Below are 17,156 nucleotides of genomic sequence, written 5' to 3' on the forward strand. Positions count from 1 at the left end.
AACCCAATGGGGACAGTGCTGATAAAGTCTAAAGCGCTGTGGAAATAAAAGCAAGAATAATAAATATGAAGAAAAAAAATCAGATACTCACTGCACCCTATCATTATGAGGACTTCTGGAGCGGCCTCTGTGTCTGTCCTGTCCTACTGACATATCTCTTTTGTTAAGCCTACTGGAATCCCGGATCTAGGAAATGGATCAGAACCATAAAACATCCAGAAATATGTTCCTTTATCCTAACCTACAGTATATCTATGTATCATTCCCCTATACACAGAATTTCTCACTTAACTGTTTCTTCTGGGCATCATACTGATTATTTGGGTGGTGATATCTAACGAGATCATATCTCAGATCGGCCATCTTATAATTTCAAAATCTTGATTGCCAACATGCGGCAAAAATAGTTTCAAGCTAGATTAACAAGAATCTGGTACCGAGCGGCTAAATAGTGGGTCTTCTGTCTCAATGAAAGCACCAGGGCTATGGCTGAAGCGCGTGTTCCAGAATTGTGGCTACTAGCAGACCAGTGCATCAACTTTCAAGAGCCGCCTTAGAAAAGCTAAGCCCAAACGTGTGCATGCACTTGCATTGGAGTGTAAGGATTGTGCTTATCTAATAATTATGGATGCCAGTTTTTTAGAAATTGACTGTATAAGCTGGAAGTAAGTAAAAGAAATAAGGTAGAGGAAAGTAAGCACCTGTAGTCCATAGCCCGCTGCCGTCTGGTGAGGTGGACGGGATGGGGTATGTGGTCGGTGTTTGGAAGCACTAAAAGAACAGAGACAATAATATATTAGATACTTCTGTGTGGCACAGTGATAGCACTGCCTTTTTCAGGAGCTGGGATTCATTTTCTCACCTGCTTCTGGTTCTGTCATCTTGATCACTATTACTGTCTTCATCACTACCGCTGCTAGGACTTGATCGTCTCTCCTTCTTTCTTTTCTTTTTTTCTTTCTTCTTCTTTTTGCTCTTTTTATCCAGGCTTGTTTGGAGCTATAAACATATAAATTACTTTCTATTACCCCAATATTCATAATAGCAATCAAAATGTCTGAGGACCTTAGACTTTCAGCTTATTTTAAGCCACGTCTTCTCTAATGAAATACCCTTGTTTTCTACATTCAAGGAGCAATGCCCCCTAGTGACCAGATGGTAGGAGGCAGTCCAAGATAGAGTACCCCCATAATCAGGTGTTATCCATTGGCAACTGCTCACTTTCCTTGCAATACACGCTTTCTCTTTTATAATGTATATTTGTTTGATGCAGAGAATTCTGCGGCGTAAAAGTTTTTTTTTTCTTTTTATAGATTCTAAGTCATGGTAATTTCTGGGGAAAGAGGGGTCCTTACAATAATCCTCCCTCAAATTGCTGTATATGCAAAAAGGTTGAAAGCAGAAAGCCCCTTTAAAGAGGACCTATTAACTCCATGAAGTAAAAGGAGATTAAAATATAAAACTTTGTTCAAAAATATATACAGTACTGTGCAAATGTTTTAGGCAGGTGTGGGGGGAAATGCTGCAAAGTAAGAATACTTTCAAAAATAGATGTAATAATAGTTTAGTTTTATCAATTAAAATGCAAATGAATGAACATAGAGTCAAAATGTTTTACACAAGCCTACATCCACAGATCTGTGGTTGGTTCTCCAAGATATAGTATAGAAATGCACTAGCGCCCAAGGGTATGATGGGGAGAAGGTACCATAAGCTGCTGGCAGATCCATGGGTCCTGTGTGATGGCCCAAAAATGAGGAATAACTATGATAAATTAATAAATGATCCTGCTGCGATAAGACTGAAAAGCAACAGAAAGTAAAGAATGGGAGCTCACGCAAAAGAAGTTAGTATATGTAGTACTTCTCGGTATGGGTGGAAATGCACAGAAACAATGCACTTAAACTATAAAATGGTACTTACTATAGACACTAATCGGTAATGATATATACACAAAAGGAATTAGTAGATGTAGTGCTTCTCTATATACCGGTAGTTTGAAATACGCTTAAAACAGTAAAATACACTGGAGTTGTAAAATTGTACTTGCTATACCGCCAGATAGTCAATAGTATGTAAAAGATTAATAAACGGTAATTTGGATAGACATACAATTAGTAGGAGTAGTCAATTAATAAACTCTGTGAGTTCCTGGTAGAAGGTACAGAGTGCCAACTCCAATGGGCACGCTCGTTCTCAAACCGCAAATGTGCTGCCTGCGCCCAGGCACCGCAGCATTGCCCCACTCCTGCTACCGCTGTCAGCTTCTTGAAGCAGCAACCCTGCCTCCTGTGACCCCGCTCCACCGCCACCGACTCCCAGGTAAGTTACGGTTAAAAAAAATTACTCACCACCATTTTATTTAAAAATAATGTTTGTCCTATTCTCCACCCCAAAATTTGGGGTGCATCTTATAGTCCGATACATCTCCCAAGATCTCAATGTGCACATGTGCCATTTCCGGAGGCCATTTTCCCGAAGCCCATGGCAGGGATATGTACGGGAGCGGGACCTCCACTCACTGGCGCCAACCTTTTCTGCTGCCGAAGACCTCTTGAAACAGCGACCCTGGCTCCTGTGACCTAGTTCCAAGTCGCCACAACCCAGGAAAGATACCTTTGGATTATAAGGCGCACCCCAATTTTCCACCAAAATTTTTTGGAAAAAAAGTGTGTCTTATGATCCAAAAAATATGGTAATTAAGAAATGGCAGTTAACAGGAACAATCGAGGTCAAGATAAGGTCTGGAAAATCAATCAAAAAATTCAATGTGAGGTAGAGAAACAAATCACAACCCCCATTTGACTGCAAAAGACCTTCAGAAAGATTTAGCAGACTTTGGGAGTTGTGGAACATTGTTCTACTGTTCAGAGACACCTGCACAAATATGGCCTTCATGGAAGAGTCATCAGAAGAAAACCTCTCCTGCGTCCTGACCATAAAATTCAGCAACAGGAGTATGCAAAAGACACCAGCTCAAATATGGCCTTCATGGAAAAGTCAGCAGAAAAAAACCTGTCCTGCGTCCTGATCATAAAATTCAGTGTCAAAAGAATGCAAAAGAACATCTAAACAAGCCTGATGCATTTTAGAAACAAGTCCTGTGGACCGATGAAGTTAAAATAGAACTTTTTGGCCACAATGATCAAAAGGTATGTGTGGAGAAAAAGGGGCCCAGAATTTCAGGAAAAGAACATCTAGCCAATCATTAAGCATGGGGGGGTCAATCAATTATGCTTTAAGGTTGTGTTGCAGCCAATGGCATGGGGAACATTTCAAGGGTAGAGGGAAAAATGGATCCAATTAAATTTCAACAAATTCTTGGTTCAAACATAGCACCATCTGGAAAAAAAAAGTTGACGTGGAAAAAGAGGATGGCTTCTACAAATGGATAATGGTCCTAAACACACATCAAAATCCACAATAGACTATCTCAAGAGGCGCAAGCTGCAGGTTTTACACTAGCCCTCACAGTCCCCTGATCTTAAAATCATTGAAAATCTTTGGCTAGACTTCAAAACAGCAGAGCATGCGAGATGACCCAGGAATTTCACAGAACTGGAAAAAATGTTGAAGGAAGAATGGATGAAAATCCCTTAAACAAGAATTGAAAGACTCTTGCCTGCCTATAAAAAGCATTTACAAGCTGTGATATTTGCAAAAGTGGATGCTACTAGGTACTAACCATACAGGGTGCCCAAAGTTTTGCATCTGCCCATTTTCCTTTTTGGAATTTTTAAAATGTAATGACAATATATTTTTCGGTTTGCCTAAAATGCAAAGTAAATGTGTCATCCTTAGTTTTAGACCTTTTAGAGATGATTTCATCTTTAACTTGCTTCACTTTTCACAACAACAGTAATTTTGACTAAACTTTTACCACTGTAAAACTGGGTCCTGGACTGTTTGGCGAAAAATTGTCTCTTTATCCTTATCATGACTTAATTTCCCTGTATTGATTTTATGTATTGTATTTATAAATAAAGTTTGTCCATTAATATTGCACTACTTTGTGAACAGTTCCATATCTTTGTATCAGCTTTTTCATGTTATTGTGAAGCCCGTTTACCATAAGGCGTACCATGGTTCATCTGGCGGTATAGTAGGTAATTTTACAGTTCCAGTGTATTTTACAGTTTAAGAGTATTTCCAACTAGTGTATATAGTGAAGCATTACATCTACCAATTCCTTTGTGTATCTATCATTAACCATTTGACAGTAATTATCAGTGGGTGAGCGAATGTGCTCGGAAAACGTGTTATCTGAGCATGCGCGTGTGTTATACGAGTATCTTGGGCATGCTCGGATAATATGATCGAGTCCCTGCGGCTGAATGATTCGCAGCTGTTAGATATCCTGAACATATGTGGGGTTGCCTGCTTGCTAGGCAACCCCCCCGCATGTGCTGTGGCTGTCTAACAGCCGCAGGAACTCGAACATATTACATATAAATGTAGTACCATTTTACAGTTTAAGTGCATTCTTACTGTGCATTTCCACCCATACAGAGAAGTACTACATGTCCTAACTTCTTTTGTGTGTGCTCCCATGCTTTACTTTTCTCCTCTTTCCGATCCATTAGCGCGTCAGATCATGTATTAATTTATCTTAGTTTTCCAAGATGTTTGGAACAACCTCTCTGCCGAGATACTTCAAAAACTGTGCATGTGTAAGGTGGTCACATCATATATTGATTTGGTTTAAAATTCCATTTACCCTAAATCCTCGATAGTTGGCAACTCACAGAGAAGAGAATCTCGCCAAATTTTAATCTCACTCCATAAGTCGAGAAAAAGTCTATTAACTTTTAAATACTTTGACTTTATGTTTTTCTTATAAAAAATAAAAAAAACAAGAAACGGTACCCTTTAAGTGTGTATATACTGTATATTATAAATATTTCTACTAAATATGTCACTACCAAAGTTGTAAAAAGCAAAAAGATTTAGTACGGTGCATTTGTTGTTGAAATTAGTCCTGATTAAAAATACATTCACTGTTTTTTTATGACTGTTACTATTGTCTACTGCTTAATCAAAACATTAATATGTTATCGTATAATCAAAAATATATATAAAAAATCCCACCATTTAAGGTATACAGATCCTGTATAGAACAATGTGCTCCTATGGATATAGACCGCAAACAAGCAATCGTAAGGCCGTCACTGCAGTCATAGACTCTCCAACTGTCCAGGACTTTTGGCCAGGGCTGTGGAATCTGTAAGCCAAACTTCCAACTCTTCAACTTCCCTGACCCCACAGCACTGGTCACTACTGAGCATGTACATAAAGTGCAGCACAGATTCATCTTTCCTAAAAGCCAGGATCCTCAGATCAGGAACAGACCAGACATTTATAGGATATTTCATAACTTTACCAAATTCTTATGAAAACATTTACCGCACATCCTGCACTGTACTATTGTACCCAATATATTATATATTATAGGAGTCGGCCCATTTTATACCGACTCCAACTCCACCAAAATGGACGCAGACTCAAGAGCCCTGATTTTAGCTACCATATAGTTTGGGGGGTTTTCAACTCGTTTTATTGAGCATTAGAAAGCATAACAAGGTTACATCATAGAACAAAAGACATTTCTCACTGCTCATTAATACTGTGTGACAAAGATAACCTTGATCTTAACATGCCATGAGTCTCATATCTTATCCAAACGACAAGACACCCATCTCAGGCACCAAATATCACATACTTTATCATGAGACAACAATCCTCATCGCCTGGGGACTAATGTGAGTCAAAGAGGAATCAAACCAAGGCTTCTATACCTTATCAACATTTTCAGGACAATTTCTATTTTATATTCCATCCTCTCATAGGGAGTTGCAGTATGAGGATATGAGAAAGTTCCCAGTGTCTGGGAACTGGGTATTTAGGGCATGCCTTAATTGCAGATACCTAAAGAAAACATGTCTGGTGGCTTAATAGAACTGTTGATATTGACCAAACGAAACAAGAAAATCCAGGATATATACCTGTGCCAGTGTCTTGACTCCCAAGTTCCCCCAAAACTGAACATCTTGGGCATGTATTAATTTGGGAAGAGCACTGTTGTGCCATAAGGGGTACTCTTCTGTGTCTTGAATTATAAATTTTTTTGGGTAGCTATCCACACAGAAATCCCAAGTCTGTGAATTGGCAAAAAGGACTGTGAGTATTACTCTGGTGCCTCCAAGACCCCCTCTGAAGACTTAAACATTGCACAAGGTGGTGTTCAGATTTAGGCAAATGATTATGTGGTATCCAGTGTTGTAGAAAGTGAAGTAGTATAAAAAGACGTCTGGGAGAGCCACACCTGCCTCACAGCAGGTCTCTGAAGAGTGGTCAGTTTCAGTCTGTGTCGGTTTGAGCCTCATATGAAGGATGCTAAATGGGAGATGATCATGGGAAAGACCTTTTCTGGGACTATGGAGGCTGAATGTTCCAAGCTTCCATATGTGTAGTGGGAACAATAGAGACATGATGGCCATATAACCGGTGTGAATTCAGAACAGAGGTAACTAGCAGACAGGCGACTACATTGTAAACCTGGAATAAAACGTTTCACATACCAGTTCTCTAATCATCTTCATTTTTACAGGATTCTTTAGAACTTCTCTCCTTTTCTCATCTTCTCGTTTCCTGAAGATTAAAAAAAGAAATAATGCTGTGGGTTCTGAGAAAAGGAGATTTTTGTGTACTCACCGTAAAATCTTTTTCTCCGAGTCATCATTGGGGGACACAGGACGAATGGGTGTTATGCTGCTGCCACCAGGAGGACACTAAGTTAAACACACACAAAAGATTAACTCCTCCCCTGCAGTATACACCCACAGGCTGGACAATCCAGAGCCAGTTCGGTAACAAAGCAGTAGGAGTAAACCAGTTATCAAACAGAAAACATGTCATAGTCAAAACACAGACTGAAAAGAACAATTGAGCCAACTAGGCTAACAGGGAGGGTGCTGTGTCCCCCAATGATGACTCGGAGAAAAAGATTTTACGGTGAGTACACAAAAATCTCCTTTTCTCCTACGTATCATTGGGGGACACAGGACGAATGGGACGTCCCAAAGCAGTCCCTGGGTGGGTCACCAGAAGTTATAAATGCTGTGCGAGCCTACAACTACAGATGAGACACAGCCGCTTGTAGGATTCGCCTACCAACGGAAGCGTCTGCCGAAGCCTGAAAGTGCACATGGTAGTGTTTCGTGAACGTATGTAGACTGGACCATGTAGCAGCCTTGCAGACTTGTGCTGCCGATGCCTGGTGCCGGATGGCCCAGGACGCGCCGACTGACCGGGTAGAATGAGCCTTGATCCCCGGAGGTGCAGCGTGACCCTTGACACGGTAGGACTCTTGGATGGCGGAACGAATCCACTTGGCAATGGAGGCCTTGGAAGCGGGTAGTCCCTTCCGTGGCCCCTCCGGAAGAACAAACAAGGCATCTGATCTACGGAAAGACGCAGTCCTGGAGACATAACGTCTGAGACCCCTCACTAAGTCCAGAGTGTGGAGCGCCCTTTCCGTGGGGTGGGAAGGCGCAGGGCACAGTGAGGGAAGAACAATTTCCTCATTAAGATGGAAGGAGGAAACGACCTTCGGAAGAAAAGTCGGACATGTCCGCAGAACTACCTTATCCTGGTGGAACACGAGGAAAGGAGGTCGGCACGACAGAGCTGCCAGCTCAGAGACACGTCGAATAGACGTGACAGCCACGAGGAAGACAATCTTCCAAGACAAGAATAGTAAAGACACCTCGTGCAAAGGCTCAAAAGGTGGCTCTTGAAGAGCACAGAGAACTAGGTTCAGGTCCCATGGTTCCAAAGGCATCTTGTAAGGCGGAACCATATGAGAAACCCCCTGGATAAAGGTCCTGACCTGCAATCTGTTTGCGATCCTTCTCTGAAAAAGGACCGAGAGAGCAGAAATTTGGCCCTTAAGAGAGCTGAGTGCAAGACCCAAGTCTACGCCTGATTGGAGGAATTCCAAAATGTGAGGAATAGAAAAACGGAGGGGGGAACGCCTCCGATCCCTGCACCAGGCGAAGTATGCCTTCCAAGCGCGGTGGTAGATGCGCATAGAAGACGACTTGCGTGCACGGAGCATGGTAGATATCACCGTCTGAGACAACCCCTTCTGCCTCAGAACCCAGGACTCAACGGCCACGCCGTTAAACACAGGGCCTCTGAGTTCGGGTGGTAAATGGGCCCTTGAGACAGGAGGTCTGCGCGATTCGGCAGCCTCCAAGGTACGTCTGAGACCAGTTGAACCATCTCGGCATACCATGTCCTGCGTGGCCAATCCGGAGCGATGAGGATTACTGGAATCCGTTCTGCCCTGATCTTCCTGATAACCTTCCCCAGAAGGGGAATTGGGGGAAAGATGTATGGGAGACTGAAGCCCTGCCATGAGAGGACGAGAGCGTCGGCTCCGAAGGCTGAGGGGTCGTGAGACCTGGCCATGAAGACGGGAACCTGACAATTGAGGCGGGATGCCATTAGATCCACGTCCGGGGTCCCCCAACGAGAGCAGATCTGGTGAAAGACTGCGGGATGAAGAGACCACTCTCCGGGATCGAGGCTGTGGCGACTTAGAAAGTCCGCTTCCCAGTTTTCCACGCCTGGTATGAAAACTGCTGAGAGAATGGAATGATGTGCCTCGGCCCAACGGAGAATTAGCGTCACCTCGACCATGGCCGCCCTGCTGCGAGTGCCCCCTTGGCGGTTGACGTAGGCTACTGCAGTAGCGTTGTCGGACTGGACTCTTACCGCACGTCCGGAGAGGAACTGCTGAAAATGATGGAGGGCTAGTCTGATTGCCCGAATCTCTAAAATATTGATGGGTAGCTGGGACTCCTGCGGCGACCAGCGACCCTGGGTCGAGTGGCGCTGGAACACTGCACCCCAGCCGAAGAGACTGGCGTCCGTTGTGACAACCAGCCAGTGCACCGGAAGGAAAGACTTCCCCCGAGTCAGGGAGGACCTCTCGGTCCACCACCTGAGGGATTGTCTGATTTGGCGAGAGAGAAGGAGACGGCGGTCGAGCGAGGCGGGATTCCTGTCCCATACTGCCAGAATGGCGTGTTGTAAGGGCCGGAGGTGAAAAACCGCAAAGGGCACTGCCTCCATTGCCGCCACCATCCTGCCGAGTACCCTCATGGAGAAGCGTAGGGAGTGAGAGCGAGGTTGAGCAAGCTTCCGGACTTCTCTCTGTAGAGTAGATACCTTTTCCGGAGGCAAGAGTACTAGACCCTGAGAGGAGTCTAAGATCATGCCCAGGTAGGGTATGGTTTGGGCCGGGACTGGGGAAGATTTTTTGAAATTGAGTTTCCAGCCCAGGCGTGAAAGAGTATTTATAGTGACATCTACCGCCTCTGAACAGGACCGGAAAGAGGGACCCTTTATAAGAATGTCGTCCAGGTAGGGCAACACCACTATGCCTCGAGCATGGAGAATGGCCACGGCAGCCGCCATGACCTTGGTGAACACCCGAGGAGCGGTGGCCAGCCCGAACGGTAGGGCGACAAACTGAAAATGGTGGCCCTGGACCGCGAAGCGGAGAAAGCGCTGATGAGACGGCAGAATGGGAATGTGCAGGTAAGCGTCTTGAACATCTAGAGATGCAAGAAACTCGCCCTCTTCCAGAGAGGCAATTACCGAGCGGAGGGACTCCATTCGGAATTGACGCACACGGACGTACCTGTTGAGGAGTTTGAGGTCCAATATCGGACGTACGGAGCCGTCCTTCTTTGGTACAATGAAAAGATTGGAATAAAAACCTTGGTACCTTTCGTCCTGAGGTACCGGGATGATGACCCCGTCGTCCCATAGCGATTTTATGGCCTGGAAATACTGACGGACCCTTGCTCTGGGAGGAGGGGACTGAAAGAAACGAGATGGGGGAAGAGAGACAAACTCTATCTTGTAACCGACGGATACCAGATCGCGGACCCATCGGTCGGGAACTACCGAGAGCCACACGTCCCGAAAGAAGAGTAGGCGGCCGCCAACTCTGTCGGTGTCCTTTGGCGTCTGCCAAGAGTCATTGAGGAGGAGACCTGTTAGATCTGGACCCCCTGGACCCCTGTTGTCTGGGTCTGCCTCTCCAAGAGGGAGAAGGTTTGTAAGATGGCTGGGAGGTTCTGTCCTTGCGCTGACCTCTCCCGACGCCAGGTGGCGCGGAGGAAGGATTGGACCAGTTGGAACCGAAACGGAAATATCGGCCTCGGCCCTGTTGGTTGCGAAAGGGACGAAAGGTCCGTTGCTGGGGAAGGAATTTGCTCTTTCCCCCTGTGGAGTCTGCGATCATTTTATCTAGTTTGTCCCCAAACAGACGTTCACCCTGGTATGGAAGGGACGTGAGAGATTTTTTGGATCCTGAGTCCGCTTTCCAGTCCCTGAGCCAAAGGGATCTGCGGACCGTGACAGCATTGGCCGCTGCCTGTGAGGCACAGTTGGCCGCGTCTAAGGATGCGGAAACTACAAAGTCCCCCGCTCTGGCAATCTGAGTGGCCAGGTGAGAAACCTCAGGGGGTAAGTCGGCATGAAGTGCAGTAGAGGCTAAAGACTCGGCCCAATGGGTCATGGCTTTTGCAACCCATGTGGCGGCAAAAGAAGGAAAGAGAGAAGCCGAGGAAGCTTCAAAAGCCGAGCGAGCCATCTGATCAATTTGTCTATCCGTGGGATGCTTGATGGACGCGCCCTCGGAGGAAGATAGAACCGCCTTTGTGGCTAGCCGCGACACTGGCGGGTCCACGGAGGGTGACTGAGACCACTCCTTAGCAAGGTCCTGAGCAAACGGATACTTCAATTGCATAGCCTTCTGACCTGAGAAGCGTTTATCCGGACGGACTCTATGGAGATCGACAATGTCCTTGAATTGAGGATGCGTGGGAAAAAACCTATGAGCCTTTGTAGTCCGCCCAAATGACACGGGATGAGCCGCCTTAGACGGGGCTTCCTCCTCTAACTGTAGAGTCTGACTTACAGAGTCTATGAGAGAATCAAGGGTCTCTTGGTCATGACGGTACTCTGGGGAACAGGACACGCTGGAAGCGTCGTCCAGAAAAGATTCCCTGCTATGATCTGGGGATGAGTGACGAGAGACTTCGCTCTCTGAACCAGAAGGCTGATCACGGACCGGAGATGTTACCCTGGACTTCTTTCTATATGAGTGAGGGCTTCTGGAAACGGAACGACCTCTGGGCCGTGAGGGGTTCTTAGACCGCGTTACATCATCCCTGGAAGTACCCTGGGTAAGGGACGGCTCACGGAGGGACTGTATCGTCCTTTCCAAGGATGCCACAGATCGAGCAAGGGAGGACGCCCATGCGGGGGTACTAGGCTCAGTACATTCCGGGTCAGAGGCCGGATTATCCTGTGCCGCGGGCATTTCACAGGCAGAGCACAGCGGGGTGGTGTGACCTCGGGGCAGAGAAATCTTGCAGGAGGTGCACACAGCAAAAATAACAGAGTGGGTCTTTCCAGTCCGTTTTTGCCTAGACTGTGACATATTTGCTGTGGAGTGAGCGTACTGGCAGGGGGGAGAGGCAATCCTATTGGGTGCGTCTCACCTAGGATCCGCGGTGGCTTGGCAGGGAGATCCTGAAGCTTTCCTCCTGTCCTGAGCGCTGCGGTGCTGCAGAGCCGCCAGCGCACTTCCTGGTCCAAGATGGCCGCCGAGAAGTGAGAAGGGCGCTTCTCGGGAGCGAGAAGCGCCCAGGGAGGGGGCGTGTCGTGGGCGGGCGGCGGCATGCTTGTAGGCGGGCGCTGTAGTCCGACCCAGGCCTGGGAGCCGCCGAGCCCTCTCAGAAATAAACGCTGCCCAGCGGCTATAGAGCCGCACGCTGTCCCGCGGCTGCAGAGCCACCCGCTGCCCCGCGGCTGCAGAACCGCACGTTGCCCCGCGGCTGCAGAGCCGCACGCTGCCCCGCGGCTGCAGAACCGCACATTGTCCCGCGGCTGCAGGGCCGCATTTAGAAGAGAGTAAGGGGGGGCCCCCTGCTGCCAGCTGGTCGGTCCCCGCACTTACCTTGTGCGATGGGACCGATGCTCCATCCACCTTCACCGTGATAGGGAGAGGGTGGAGAGCTACTGCCGCCATGTATCAGCCACTATATTCAGTGGTGGTGCAGTGGGCGGCTGCGCGGACGCCCTGTCAATTTGTCCGGCTGTGCCCTGGCTCCAGGAGACTTAGGTGGATGATTAGTCCCCATGGTCGCCTGAGAAGGATGGAAGGAGATCGGGACGCTAGGGAACCGTCGCCACACTGAAAGGTGAGCCAGGGCTGGCATCCATCGTTGCGGGAAAGGATACAGGAGGAACGCTCCGTGTACTTGCCCGTTGTTGGTGCGGGAGAGATCAGAGCTAAAAAATTTGCCTGTCGCTCCCTTCTTTCCATTAAATCAAAAACAAAAAATTGGTGGGGTCCTGAGGACCCAAGTGCCTCCTGAGACACTAAGTAAGAACTGGCTCTGGATTGTCCAGCCTGTGGGTGTATACTGCAGGGGAGGAGTTAATCTTTTGTGTGTGTTTAACTTAGTGTCCTCCTGGTGGCAGCAGCATAACACCCATTCGTCCTGTGTCCCCCAATGATACGTAGGAGAAATTCTAGTGGCACAGAATATTCTAAAAGCTAAAGTCACCTAATCATAAAGAGCGGATCCTCGCGAATCTTGTTTGCAATATCCAAGGTTGATGCAGCTCCAGGTTTACTGAATATTGATCCTGGGAGAAGTCCAGTCTCAGTAGAAGGACCCGATTCTGGATCTTCCATTTTATCAAGGATGAACTTGTCCACTGGGCGTCCAAGAAGGTATTCATCTCTGTTCAACATCCCACCTGGCCCTTGGTACATCCAATCCAACTTTTCATCTTTTTTTCTGAGAAAGCATTAATATCACAAATTAAAAGCTACTGACAACAGGAAATACAGATAAAAATATAAAATATAAAAATGTTTTGCAATGTTTGATACATATTGCACATTTTAAAGGGGTTGAGTGACTGCAGACTTGTGAATGCTCACATTGTGCACACTGCGGACTGTCAGGATTCTCTGCTGCCGGCGGTCAGGTGACCACAAGTATGCAATTTGCATGATTCCAGCCACTCTGAGACTAGATGGTATCCCGCCTCGCTCAATACACTTGCAATGAGTGAAGTCGCACGCATCTAGTTAGCAAGTGACCACATGTATGCAAATCACGGACATGAACTCTGCCTTATCGCTTATACTATATACCGCAACTATACAGTATTGCAGTATATAATAAAAATCACGGTCTCCTATGAAGGTCAGCCACAGGTCTTCATAGAAGCACTTACATGACTGGAATGAGGGTCTCCAGGATGCCCAAGGCTATCATAGCAACCCACTGGCACCCCACAATTACGTCTGAGGTGTGCATGTGTATACCGCAACAAAAGAAAAGGGCAAATTCTGCTCATCTATAAAACAACATTAACTACCTTATCCTCTCTTCAAATGATAGACATTGCCATGTTAAGATGCTCTCCAGCTTCCGTGTAGCAGCTACATACATATCTGACATTTTCCACAACTAAATCTACACAAAAGGCAATGAAGACTGCAGCAAACTGACTATCAAGGAGAAAAGCAACAAGGATCATTAAATGTGGGTGGTCCTAATTATATGGTTATACCCATCATAGATATTTATAGCTTACTTACAGAATACGTATAAATGTCTGATAGATAGAAATCCCACCTATAAGACATGAACCTCTCTCCAGATATTGTCCCTCTGATCACTGTGAATGATGTGGTTGGCATGACTCTCACATTCACTTTTTTAGGAGTTCTGCAGTTGTGAGTCTAAAGCAATCCTCAATCCTCATCTATCAGATATTTATGGCACATCCTGTGGAAATGACCCTCTAAACAACACTAGAATTGTATATGCGCTAGAACTGCTACATCAAATGGGCACACAACCCCAAAAAAAAGCCTCTCATCATGAAAGAGACTGTTAACCCCATTCCCAAAAAAATAAAATAAAATTAAGCCTGATATACATTCATACAAGGAACTTAGCCCCTATAAAAACATAGTAGTTGTTATAGATTTTTATTATTTTACGTAAAACCAATTTTATAGGACATGTAAATGATGGGCCCTCAATGCACTTTAGGCGTGGCCAAGGATTCGGTCCACCGTTCTACCCCCATAATTAAAATCCTCTGCCACTGCCCTTATTTTTATTGAAAGCAGTGACTTAGGAGCAGTGCCGCAGGAGTCCTCAGCCCTACACATACTGACAAGGCATGAGCCACAAGCACAGAGTGTCAGTCTGAGCAGGTCCACTCTCATCCTCCTCTCCTGCCTACAATGGCCACTTGCTGCACACAAGATGACACAGTAGCGGGCGGCCAGTGCTAGCATGAGATAAGGATGAGAGCACACAGTGTCTGACACTGTGTGTGTGCATGCTGTCATAGCTCTCTCCAGTCAGCATCGGTTGCCCTTACTATGTGATGTGCAGCGAGAAACAGATGCAAACAGGAGGATAAGTGTGCACCTGCTCAGACAGACACTGTGTGCTCTCAGCTCATGCCTTGTAAGTGTGTAGTGCAGGGCTGAGTCCCGTATATGAATGGATAAATGGTTTAATATGAGTTTTGGCTGTGACAGACTCCTTAAAGTGTATAGAGCCTTCATAAGTTGTTGCCATAATTGGACATATTCTTAAAAAATGCCAGACAAATGATTTCCAGATGACATCTAGGTTTCTTAGCTCCGGACTGGTAAAGATAGACAGGTGCCAGACATCTGACACTGGTGGTCTCATGTGAAACATCAAAAAAGGAAAGAGGTGCTGAGAATCACTGTTTGGCAACTCCATTATACAACAGTTCGGAAGGGTACGAATGATTTGCCACAGAGGTGACCGCACTCTCACTCATCACAGCCTCTCACTTTACAGCTCCCGTATCCTCCGCATATTTTTGCATTTCCTCTCGAGCCCTCTCCTCCCGCAGCTCCTTCTGAAGCTCTTCGATTTTCTTCTGTTCCGCCTCATGTCTTTGCTCGGCTTTCCACACTTTCTCCACATTGCGCAATGTCTGTGGATGCCAGCTCTTCTTCAGATTCTAAGGAAATAAACAGATTTGACAAGATTTATTGGTACACATATGTCTGTGCTAATTTTCTGAACTGTTCCAGACCAATGAATGCTTCAGAATTCAGAAACCCTGCACTCGTTGAATAATTCGGCATTGAGATGCCGCAACAAGCATTTATAGCCAAACCAAGACATTCCTTCAGCAGGAAAAAAGGTTCAGTCCGCTGCCCTGGCCCAGTACCAAATAGCCTGGCCATGGCAAAGAGGATGGCTGGAGCAACTCTGGCCTGGCAATTGCCCACCCCTAGCTGTGACCCTGCCAATTGGCAGCCCTCTTAACAAAGAAGGCATTAGAGCCGGACAAACTACTAGAACACATTTTACCAAAAACGATATATATCTTGCATAAAAGGAGCTGATCAGGCAGATTTACATTGCATTTTTACACTATTGGCCTGCCATAACATGTTCTTGAAAAAAAGTTAGAGAGAGCAACAGGGGAAAGCCATTAAAGTGTTAAACCCATCCTCGTTAATGGATATAATTGGAAGGTGATTGTGAAAACTTTCCAATTTATGGTTTACTAAAATTCCGCTTTCATCCCATGCTGATTAGTTTTGCTTTATTTTTCGTTTACTGCTTGTTGCCTAGGTTACCAACCACTTATATAGTCCAGCAGTGGTGGCCAAACATACACAACATTGCTTAACCCCTTCATGCAAAAGAGGAGAAACTATACATCCTAGACTAGGGTGACCGGCTATATTACATATGCAATATCTTATTCTATCCTCCGTGGCCGGAGCTGAATTCCAGGCACAGCTGTTAACCATTAAGCTCTCAATCACCAACAGCAGTATTTGAAGGGGTTATCCACTACTAGGAAACCCATTCTCATTCCTCATGTTTAGCCGTGTTAAGTTAAAACGCCTATACTCCCCTCTAGTGCCAATCCTGTTCCAGCGGTGTCGGCACTTGTGTTCCCGGGGCTCACGTGACCCATACAACCAATCAGTGCAGGATTCACTATCCTCGCCTTTGGACTTATTCAACATCAACAGGAAGTTGGAGCTGCAGCTGATCTCTGACTTCCTCTTGATGTTCGATTTGTCTAAAGGCGAGGACAGTGACACCAGCACTGATTGGGCACTGGGGTCACGTGTCATAAAAACTGCACGAGAGCCCCGCTGGAACGTGATTGCTGACACTGCTGGAACAGCACCAGCACAAGAGGCGAGTATAGGTGTTTTTATTTTAATGGGGCCAAACATAAGGAATGAGAATGGGCTGTCCAAGTAGTGCCCTTTAAATGATGTCAATCTTAGTGCATGCTGGCTTCTATCTGTCCACATTAGGAGTGAACGCAGAATGTGACAGGTTACCATGGAACCCTGATGATATTTGGAGGTCCTGTTGCTGCCATCTTGGTCCTCCTCTGAAGCTTAGCAATAATCAAAGGATACAGCAATTTATACTATATACCACAATACCATGGTATTACAGTTTATAGTGCAGGTGACCAGATGATGGCAGGTTCAAGCGCCCCAAGGGGACAAATAAATAAGATTAAAAAAAAAAAATGTTAAATCTAAAAATATTAAAAAAAACAAACATACAAACACAAATCAATGCCTTCTTCCCCCAGGATAAATAAGGAAAAACATTAAAAAATCTGATATTGGCACGGCTGTAAAAGTTACATTTATCAAAATATTAAATTAATTAACTCCATCAGAAAATGATGCAAAGACAAAAAAAAACAAGGAATGCCAGAAATGTGCATTTAAATACAAACAAAAAACTGTAAAAATTGATCAAAATGTCATATGGACCTCAAAATGACATCAATGAAAACGTCAGTTCTCTATACAAAAAAAAACAAAACAGTCCATGTAAAGCTCCATCAGCGGAGATAGAAAGGCTACAGTTTTCAGTGGCAGCACAAACAATGAATGAGAATGCTTCTTTAAATCAAAAAATGTAAGTTTGGTGTCACCATAATTGTAGAGACCTGGAGAATCACGTTGACAGGATATTTTACCGCATAGTGAATGCTGTAAAAAC

General features: G+C 45.5%; 1 protein-coding gene across 1 annotated transcript in view; it reads right to left on the reverse strand.

Annotated features, from left to right (window-relative positions):
* Nucleotides 1-17,156, reverse strand: part of CWC25 (CWC25 spliceosome associated protein) — a 36,811-nt gene that overhangs the window by 16,548 nt on the left and 3,107 nt on the right. The window contains exons 2-7 of the mRNA XM_077252309.1: nt 14,948-15,120; nt 12,654-12,890; nt 6,579-6,648; nt 863-999; nt 702-771; nt 92-186 (exon numbers count right to left, since the gene is read on the reverse strand). Coding sequence (XP_077108424.1) covers nt 92-186; nt 702-771; nt 863-999; nt 6,579-6,648; nt 12,654-12,890; nt 14,948-15,120 — 782 coding nt within the window. The remainder of the gene's footprint in view (nt 1-91; nt 187-701; nt 772-862; nt 1,000-6,578; nt 6,649-12,653; nt 12,891-14,947; nt 15,121-17,156) is intronic.

Source organism: Ranitomeya variabilis, chromosome 4 (assembly GCF_051348905.1).
Source record: "Ranitomeya variabilis isolate aRanVar5 chromosome 4, aRanVar5.hap1, whole genome shotgun sequence".
NCBI lineage: Eukaryota > Metazoa > Chordata > Amphibia > Anura > Dendrobatidae > Ranitomeya > Ranitomeya variabilis.